Raw genomic sequence first — 9,932 nt, 5'->3', positions numbered from 1 at the left:
CAGGAACTGTGTCTTACTCAACTTTGTGCCCCTAGCACCCAATTTAACACCTGGCTTGTGGTAGGCCTTGACAAATATTTGTTGAATAAATGGCTTTGCATTCAACTTCAGGTCATCTTTGTTTATAATAATAGCCCATTGGGAGCTCTCTTTGGAGCCCAGAGCTCAGCACTGGGAAACTGTCAGGAGTCTACATTTGTGACTCATGATAGGTCTACTGAAACTGTGCTTATTTTATGGAGACTCTCTTCCAACTTGACATTTTGAGAGCACTTCCAAGTGTGAAATCATATTGTTTGGCACATGTTACTGTATTGTGCATGGGAATTAGTCAAACTTCCAATGGGATAGTGTAGGGTATGGCCCAGCACCTTACTAATAACTATTCTCATGTGTCCACCCAGGAGCACCATGCATTATTCCCCCTTCTGCTTTACCACATCAGAGCATATTGCAGATGCATATTTATCAGCTTGGCAGGCTACTAAGGGTGAAGGTTACATCTGTCACTTGATGTTCACCTTGCCTTGCCCATGGAACCAAGCACCTGCAGAGTGCTCAACAAACAGTGCCACCTGGCTTAATTTCAGGTCAACATGTGCTTAGGTTTCCTGCAGCTGCATGGTTGTTGCAGGTACCTGGCCCGGGTGAGATGGGGGCCATGAAAGTGCACCTGCTGGTAATGGCCTCACTTGGAAGCATGATAAAATTGCCCAGAAGAGGCAGATGTATATGCTTGAGTCTAAATTCTGCCATGGCTTAGCAGACTAAATGGTGGTGATTAAGAACATCTGAATTACAAATCTGAGGCTCTGAGTTCCAAATTTGACTTTAATGCAATCTTGGCTGACACTGGAAGTTATGTCATCTTTTTCCTTAGTTTCGCCACTTGTGAGATAGAGACAATGATAGGACCTCCTTATAAGGTGTTGTGGGAATTTAATGAGGTGATGTTTTTAAAGTGCTTAGCACAGGCTTAAGCAAAAAAAAAAAAAAAAAAAGGAACTTGGTAAATGAGGGCTGCTCATCATCATCACCATCATCATCATCATTTGACACTTGGACCTTTGCAAATATGGAGTTTTAATGCCACAGTGGCCAGCTGGTCAGTATCCCAAGCTGGCCCCTGAAATCAGGTGTCAAGGGAAGGGCAGGGCTTTGTGATACCAAGCCTATCTCCTCTATCATTACACTGACATTATAAATCTTATACTCTGTGCAACACCCAAACTTCACAAGCCATTTCTCAATATTTCTTTGGGTTCTGGAACTTGCTAAGCCCTTGAATTCACTTCTTAAAACATTAAAGCTGATCTAGTCCTCAGAGATCATCTCATCCAACCCACTTATTGTACAGACTGCTAAGGTTACTGAGATCTGAAGAGGGGATAAGCCATGCCTGGTGTCACAGCTGGGGGATGGCAGAACTGGGGCCAGATTTCCAGACGTGATGGCCCTCCTCTTTCCAATACACTTTGCCACCCCTCCTAGAGTTTTGTACTCAGAGCAGAGACTCAAGCCATGCTTTCCCTTGGTCTTAGAGTTCCCAAGGCCACTTTTCCTTTTTCTTAGTAGCCAGCAATTTCCTTCCCTTGGTGAGCAGCCACAGTTCCAAGTAACTTGACAGAGACCCACATACAGCTCTTTATGGGGACAGTCTGATGCTGGGACAGGATACAGACTGTGGGACATGTGCTGGTGCCATCACCCAGGAACCAGTGACCCCAGCAGCAATCACTGACAAAGCTTCACTCTTACTCCTCCAAACTTAATAAACCCACACCTACTTACACCTTGGGGAACACTGCATTTTAAAGAGAACTGAGACTGGGCTCTTTCCACTGCTTTGCTCTGGTTCTCATTTTACAGATAAAGAAACTGAGGCTTGTAGAGGTTAGGGAACCGGCTCAAGCTCACACAGCTGTCAGAGCTTCAATTTCAATCCAGGTCTCTGACTGCAGTGAAGTGTTTACAGTTAGACCTGTAAAAATGGAAACTGGAGCACTTATAAAACATGTTGCTGCGAGGATCAGGCGAGCTTATGAAGGTGAAAGTGCCAACAGAAGAAGAGTCACCTGAGGGAGGGAATCATCTTATTCCTCTTTCTGTCACCAGTGCCTGGCACATTATTGGTAATCAATATACTTATAAAAATAAATCTATGAATATACAGATTTATAAATAAATGAATGAAGAAAGAAATGAGCCACCTAGCAGAAGTGCCTGGAACACAGAGGTGTTCAATAAATGCTCTGTTTCCCTTGCTTGTTCTGGAGGGTGGCAGCCAAACCTGCAGTCTCTGTGCCTGGAACTTGGTAGGCCTCGATGAGTGTGTGTAGGTGGGATGAGCGGCTCTCAGGAGCGCTAAGCCTTTGAGAACATGGAGAAATGCATGTCTTCTCAGCCACCAGCAGAGGCTGGTGCTCCAAGCTCCAGGGAGTAAAATGCTACCTTGGCCAGGGCCGCCCTCCACTGCAGGGTAAGGGCCACCCATCTTCCAAGCCGACCCTGGCCAAGTAGTTACCCAGACTCAGTGTCAGACTCAGCTGCATGCACCAGTGGAGGGCCATGGCCAACGCTTCCAGCTATAGAACAGCCAGTGATGGAATATGGCCACCAGTGAGCGGAGGATGTACTCCATTTGCCAGACTCAATTTCATGCCATTCCTCCATGCTGCCTTTCTTTTTCTTCTTGGGACTTCAAATTTCAGTCCCCTGTGTCTGGTGCATGAGTAAATGAGTGCCTATAAGAGTACCTGGCATACAGCAGGTACTCAATAAATACTGGTGGAATGAGTAAATGAAAACAGGGCTGAAGGAAGAGACAGGCTGACTGATGTGTGTCTGTTTATTGTCACAGGGTCCTACAGGGCCAAGACCACTCCTTCCCCACCCTCTTTCCTGTAAAAATAAACTCTATCCTTCCCTCTCCCTGCCCTGTCTGCTTTCCTGCTTGGTCCAGGGAGAATCAGTCATCCCCTAAGACTTGCATGCCGAGACACAGGGACTAGCATCCCCTACATGTACACTCTTCCCCTCTGAGCCCAGGGAACCTGGGGGGCGGCAGGAAGGTTCGTAAAGGCTTCCACTAAGCACTGAGCACAGGTGGTTTGTCAGCGAGGGCTGGCAGCAGTATTAGCAGCAGCAGCAGGAACACGGGGTGGGGGCCACCCCGAGGGTGGGGCTGAAAGGAGTTCCGTCTACTCCCGAGGGAGCACTGAGTGAGCCTCGGGGAGATGTGTGGGAGGCACACCAGCCGGGCCCTGCGTGGGCAGCGTGTGGCAGTCACAGCAGGCCCCGTGGCCACCAAGCCCAGGGAGCTTGGGACCAGAAGAGGTGGACTCTTTCCTGTGGGAGCTGGTGCCCCCTGCCCAGGCCTCCTCCAGGCAGGGTGACGCGGAAGAATGTCACAGTGAATGGTGGGGGCTCTGCTGGAGGCAGGGACACCCCCAAAGCCTTGGCACAATGTGGTGGGCGAGGAGGGACTAGGACTCATGTCATCTGTGGTGTGGAGGGGCCGGACCCAGCCCAGCTGGCATTTGCCTTCTCCAAACCGCAGAGCAGACAGCCTCGCTGGGCAAGCTGCCCCAGGCCCTGGCAACAGCTGGCCATTTCTCCCCGACCCAAGTCTACCACACCTCACAAAGCAGCCCTGAGTTCATGGGGGAGCCGACAGGGCAGCCGAAGTGCCGCAGGAAGTCACGGGAGTTGGCGAGCGTGCCCAGCACGCGGAAGCGGGCAGGGCTGTGGGGGTCCGTCACCAGCCCCTCGTGAGAGCTCTCGGGTGTGCGGACCGAGCACCACACCTGCAGGCCAGGACAGACATGGGGACACAGGGTGTCTAGTGCGGGCAAGGCCACTGTCCCAGCTGCAGCAGAGCCATCCCGGGGACACACGGTACCACCGCCCCAGGCCCTGGGTTCCGAGAGCCTCAGGGATGTAGGAGAGGGCTTAGCAAGGAGTCTCAGCCCCGACCCCTTGCCATCGGCACCAAGGGAGGAGAAAGCGCCCTCCCTCCCAAGTTCCTTAAGGGCCTTCCAAAGCTGCCTGGACAATGGGTTGCCTAGATGGATGTGTCCGAGGGGAAGAAACCCAGCCCCCAGAGGCTGCAAAGTACCTGGAGGAGACCCTGCTGAGTCTGTCACTTACTTTATTCCTGGGTAGCCCTGGACGAGCCACTTTGCCCCGCACTTCCTCCTCCACAGCCACCTCACAGGAGCATCATGGAGATCAACCCCGCTCCCCACCCCTTGCCCCATCAGGCAGGGCAGCCCTGCCCTTCGAGATCTGCAAAAGCCTCCTGAAGCCTTCTCCCTCCTCAGCCCTCCTCACATGCTTTTGTGGACCCCACCAAAAGGCTTCACAAGGCCTTCCCAAACCACTTTCCACACTCCAAGTTCGGCCCCATTTCCCAGTCCCTTCTGCATGCCCCAGACTTCTAATGACATGCCCAGGAGGTTGTAGGAGAAGGGCAGACCCCTGGCCTCCCAGGAGGGCAATACCTGGGCAAATCCCACAAAGAAGAGCTGGTGGTTGGTGAGCCCCACGGCTGGTAGCTGCTGCTCCTCCCCATGCTTTCTTAGCCATGCTTTGTAAGCCTGGGGTTGGGAACGGATGGCAAGTCTGTTGGGGCCTGCCCACCAGCTCCACCCAGTGCCCTGCCCCCCCAGGGCAGGTGAGCCTCAGCCACCAGGGGGCCACTCACGTTGTAGGCAGCCTTAAGCCCTCCGTTGTCAGCGATGTTCTCGCCCAGCGTCTGGCGGCCGTTGAGCTTCTCCCCGTTGACCTGGTACTGGCTATACTGCTCCTCCATGCAGGCCGTGTGGTTCCGGAAGGCTGCCAGCGACTCATTCCGCCACCACGGCCGCAGGTTCCCTTCCTTGTCATACTCGCGCCCTGAGGAGAACTAACCTTTGCACCCCACCGAGAGCAGAACTCAACCCTTGGGGGCACAAGTGCCCCCACCAGCCCTGGTCCACAGACCCCGGGGTCCACAGGGCCTGCTTCCAACATCCCAAGGTTTTGCAGGAGCCACTAGGAATTCTAGGCTGGAGGAGACAACTCCATGGACCTCTACCTTGGTCATCAAAGGCATGTGTCAACTCGTGGCCCATCACCACGCCGATGCCACCAAAGTTCAGGGCCCTGGTAGGTGAGGAATGTTGAGTGAGGACGTGGTGGGGGGACTTCTAGATCCCACCTCCAGCCCTGCTCCCAGCTCACCCGCAGGCCCAGGCCCCAGCACCCAGCCCCTCCTGCCTCAGACACACTTGGGGTGGTTGCGGGCGTAGAAGGGGGCCTGCAGGATGCCGGCGGGGAAGACGATTTCATTCTTGGTTGGAAGGTAGTAGGCATTCACTGTCTGGGGGGTCATGCTCCACCTGGGGGAGGGAGAAGCTGAGGCGGAGCCCGACTCTCTCGATGCCCAGCAGCCCTGACCTACATTCTAGAAGAACCTCGCACCTCATTTGGGATCCATCTTGCCATCCCCTTCCTTCAGCCCTGGAAACCTCCCCTACATTTCCTGCTGCCCCAAGTGTCTGCAGCCCCCATTCTTACTGGTCCCGGCTGGGAGGCTTGCGGAGCTGGTCAGCCATCACCTTTGCAGAGAAGTTGTACAAATTCAACATGTTCTGGAAGAAGGAATCTTCAGACACTTCATACTGTGGGAATGGTAGGAAGTAGAAAGCCAGTGAGAGGACACGTTGGAGAAGATAATAGTCCCAGTTTGGCTACTAATTAGCACCCTTCGGAGCCTCAGTTTCTTCAACTGTAAAATGGGTGTAAAATAGCTAATAAATAATAATTGTCGGGCCTCCCTGGTGGCGCAGTGGTTAAGAGTCCGCCTGCCGATGCAGGGGATACGGGTTCGTGCCCCGGTCTGGGAGGATCCCATATGCCGCGGAGCGGCTGGGCCCGTGAGCCATGGCCGCTGGGCCTGCGCATCCGGAGCCTGTGCTCCGCAACGGGAGAGGCCACAACAGTGAGAGGCCCACATACCGCAAAAAGAAAAAAAAAAAAATAATAATTGTCAATATTATGTTGAAGTTGCTTTATTTTTTTTTAATACTATCTCCTTTTATTCTCACAACAATCCTATCAGGTAAGTGCTAATAGGACTCCCTTTTACAGATGAAGAAACTGAGGCCCAGGGAGGTTATATAACTTGTCCAAGGTTACAGTTAGGTAAAAACAGGTTTGACTACAAACCCCTGCTTGTGAACACTGCATTCTACGGCTGTCTGGCCTGCAGCCTGGCACACAGCCAGCACTTGAGCAATGCTGGCTGCCTGCACTTGCCTCTGAAAGGCACCAACAAGCATCTCCTTCCCTCTCAGTGCTTGAGCTCCCATTCCTGAGCCCTGTGCCCCCCACAGGGCTAAGGTTCAGTACTGATGGGCAGGGTACTCACCCCATCATAAACATCATCCAGCTCTTTGGGCTCCAGGATGAAGTCTGGGAAACCAATCATATCATAGATGGCATCTGCCTAAAGAGAGCAGGTTAAGGGTTTCCTCCCCAGGCTCCCCCCTGCCCCCCCCCGCCCCCCCGCCAACCAAAACTGTATTCTCCATCCTCACCTCAAGATGGCACCCCAACCCTGGCCACTGCTCACTTTCTCCTTGGCTGCCTGGCGGGTCTTCTCATCCATCCAAACCAACTGTCCCAGGGCCTCCTCAAAGGCAGTCCGGATCTCGCTGATCATCCCCTCTGCCTGGGAGAGAGGGTGCACAAGTCTGCCTCCCACTCGCATTAAAGCATCCTTTCTCCCCGTCTACCCTAGTGCCCCATCCCTGTCCTTCCAGGGGAGCACATGGGAGTACCCAGACTCTTGAAATAAGGCTGAGCATCTGGGCAGGATGAGAAGGAAACATGATTTGTGAAGGTACTGGGACTGTGGTGGTTTTTTTTCTAACTAATCAAAAAACTGACAATAAGTTAACTGAATTAACATTATAATTTAATGTAGTGCATTCATTTTTATCCAATTATGAAAAGAAGGCATTAATAGCAGAAAATGTGGAAAATTGAGAAGAGTTGAAGAAGAAAATAGACCGTTTAAAATCTTATCCCTCACAGATAACTCCTTTCAACATTTTGACTATGTCTAGTGTCTTCCCCTGCTGGGATATTCATATATATATATATATATTTTTTTACACACATATACATATAATATGGAATTATGTTGTGCAACATATATACATTTCATAACTTACTTTCTGTTCACTTAACAATCATCAGATTTAAGGCTGCCTCATAATCCAGCCTAATCACAATTTGTTTTTCCAGTCCCCTATGCTGGACATTTAAGCGGTTGTCATTTTCACCTATTATAAACAACACTGCCATTTACATCCTTATAGGTAATATTTTAAGCACAAACATAATTTCCTAAAAAGTAAACATTATTTTTCTAATTATATAGGTAACATAAACTCATTGTAGAACACTTGGAAAACACAGAAAACTTTAAAAGAAGAAAAAAAAAACCCTCATAATCCCAACCACCCAAAGTAATCACCGCTAATTTGTCGATGAATTTCCTCCAAATTTTTTCCCTGTAGGTACATACAAATATGAATGGTGAATTTTAACTAAAACAAGGGGCAGTGTTGGAAGGACCCTGAAGACTCACAATTTCCTTACTCTGCCGGTCAAACGTGGCCTTCACAAAGAGGGAGCCCAGAGCGAAGCCAAGGGCGTCGTCCGTGTTGGAGATGCAGGTCTGCCACCTTGGCGTGCAGGACTGGAAGGGGTAAAGAGCCAGGCCTCCTGGAGATCGCTCTGCCCTCCAGTCTGAGGGCCTTTCTCTGTCTCTAGGGCCAGCCCCTCTCGCTCTGCACACAGGAGGCCTGGGTTTGGGGTGCCATCTCTCCTTCAGACTCCAGGGAAAATGAAGGGCAATATCGCAAAGCATGCCAATGCCAGCAGCGAAACCTCAGGAGGGACATGTGTGCTGCCCACTCTATTTGCAGCACTCTCCTCCTCTTATGTTTCTCAGAGGCCCACTGGGGTCCAGACGTTTCTTTGCTCAGCTGCACATCTCAGTCTTATATCCAGTCAGTCCCCCATGCCAGAAACCTGGGAGTCACCAGCTTCCTCCATCTCCCTACCCTCATGTTCAATCTATCACCAGATTCTAATACTAATTCTGCTTCTTAATCGTCTCCTTCGTCCACGCCGTTGTCACTTCCCTGTCCTATAACACTGTCGTCTCTTGCCTGAAGATTGCAGTGGCCTCCTAACTAGACACTCGACTCCATTCTCATCCCCCTCCCGTCACCCCCTCCATCCATCTTCCATTTAGCTACAGAAAGATGATCTAATACATAAATCCAACCAGGTTACACCTCTGCTTAAAACCATCCTAGGTTCTCCATCCCTGAATCAAGGCCAGGCTTCCTAGGCACAGCGTTCAGGTCCCTCCAAGGATTGCCCCAGGCCCGCCTCACCACCCTCAGCCTCTCCGGTGCCCTGTCCTCAAAGTCATGCCCGAACACATGCAAAACTACCACGCTCCTTCTGGCCTCTGGGAATTTACACATCGTATTCCTTCAGTCGGGAATCCCTTTTCCCTGGCTTTCTTGATGAACTCATTCTTCAAATGTCACCTCTTCAGAGAAGACTTTCCTAATGCCCCCCATCCCCCAGGTAAAATGTGCTGTCTCCACCTCTGCCCTACAACACAAAGAAGGTTTGTCTCTCAGTGTGAGCGCTTATCACCCCAAAATATAATGTTGGTTTACACGTCTCCTTCCCCCACTTAACAGGGCTTCTTGAAACTAAGAACTGCATTTATTCATTCTCTCCTTCACCCTCATCATCAAAGTTGAGTGCCTACACATAGCATGCACTGGGTAGGTGCTTCACTTACGTGAACTCAGTCCTCATAACAACCCCACAAGAAATTCCTGTTTTACAGACCAAGAAATGGAGGGTCAGAGAGGTAGGGGGATATGCTCAAGGTCCCATAGGCCAAGAGATAGAGGAGTTAGGAATGGAACCCAAGTCAGCCTGATTCCTAATCCTGTGCTCCATGTGCAAATAGTGCCTGACACACAGTGGGTGTGAAGTGTCAGCCTGACTGGATTGGAAGGTGGGAGCAGAGTCAGAGAGCCCACCTTCTTGGTGCCATAGAGGGTCTCCAGCAGCTTCTCTTGTGCAGACTCAAAGCGGCGGTCCAGGCTTGATGTTGTCTTCTGTACCAGGTTCCAGATCAGGTAGTTGTTCAGGACACTGGCATTCAGGTAGCCAGAACATAAGGTAAAGGCAGGTAACATTTCCACCCCAAACCAGCTCTACCAGCATGCAGACAGCAGGAGTCCCGAGAGGCACATGTGGGAGCTGTTCCATAATCCCTCGCTCTTGCCCTGGGACCACACACCTGCCTGTAAAAGTCAGGTTGGAGCTAGGTGTGCAAATAGAGACCACAAGTGGGTCCCCTGAAGCCCCAGCCAAGGGTAAGAGCCTTCACAGAGCCCTGAGCCCCACCCCTGACACCTTGGGCTCCACCCCCCACCTTGGCTCTGTGCGGTTGATGAGCTCTGACACCTGCTGCAAATAATCCATCCCATACACCACCACAGGCTCAGAATCACCCAGCTCCAGCGGTGACAGCAAGAAGGACAGGAATTCCAGCCAGTCCATGGAGGGCGCCAGGGCCTGTGAGCAAAAATATCTCAAGCGTCCCTGCCCCCTTGGCTTTCAGCAGACCACTCCCCCATTGATACACTGGAGCTGGGAGCCCTTTCCATTGTCATAGCAACAGCTACTAGCTGCTTGGAGGCCCCTTCCTATAATAAACCCATTTTCAGGCCTAAGTGCTCTTCAATCAGGGAACCCAATCACATATCATACAAGGAAAACCACCATGTGTGATATTTAGTTGGACTGCAGATATTCCAATATCTTTCAGACAGTTAACAAAC

General features: G+C 51.2%; 1 protein-coding gene across 3 annotated transcripts in view; it reads right to left on the bottom strand.

The window, feature by feature from the left end:
* Positions 1-2,857: 2,857 nt before the first annotated feature.
* ECE2 (endothelin converting enzyme 2) overlaps positions 2,858-9,932 on the bottom strand; it is a 30,397-nt gene continuing 23,322 nt past the window's right edge. For all 3 annotated transcript variants that reach the window (XM_060099227.1, XM_060099223.1, XM_060099224.1), the window contains 11 exons: positions 9,524-9,666; positions 9,126-9,240; positions 7,640-7,750; positions 6,617-6,715; positions 6,413-6,490; positions 5,560-5,663; positions 5,271-5,381; positions 5,078-5,145; positions 4,706-4,896; positions 4,503-4,598; positions 2,858-3,806 (listed from right to left, as the gene is read on the bottom strand). In XM_060099227.1, coding sequence (XP_059955210.1) covers positions 3,630-3,806; positions 4,503-4,598; positions 4,706-4,896; positions 5,078-5,145; positions 5,271-5,381; positions 5,560-5,663; positions 6,413-6,490; positions 6,617-6,715; positions 7,640-7,750; positions 9,126-9,240; positions 9,524-9,666 — 1,293 coding nt within the window. In that variant the 3' untranslated portion in view covers positions 2,858-3,629. The remainder of the gene's footprint in view (positions 3,807-4,502; positions 4,599-4,705; positions 4,897-5,077; positions 5,146-5,270; positions 5,382-5,559; positions 5,664-6,412; positions 6,491-6,616; positions 6,716-7,639; positions 7,751-9,125; positions 9,241-9,523; positions 9,667-9,932) is intronic.

The sequence above is a fragment of the Mesoplodon densirostris genome, chromosome 5 (genome assembly GCF_025265405.1).
Source record: "Mesoplodon densirostris isolate mMesDen1 chromosome 5, mMesDen1 primary haplotype, whole genome shotgun sequence".
Taxonomy (NCBI): Eukaryota; Metazoa; Chordata; class Mammalia; order Artiodactyla; family Ziphiidae; genus Mesoplodon; species Mesoplodon densirostris.
This window is presented reverse-complemented; position numbering and strand designations above follow the sequence as displayed.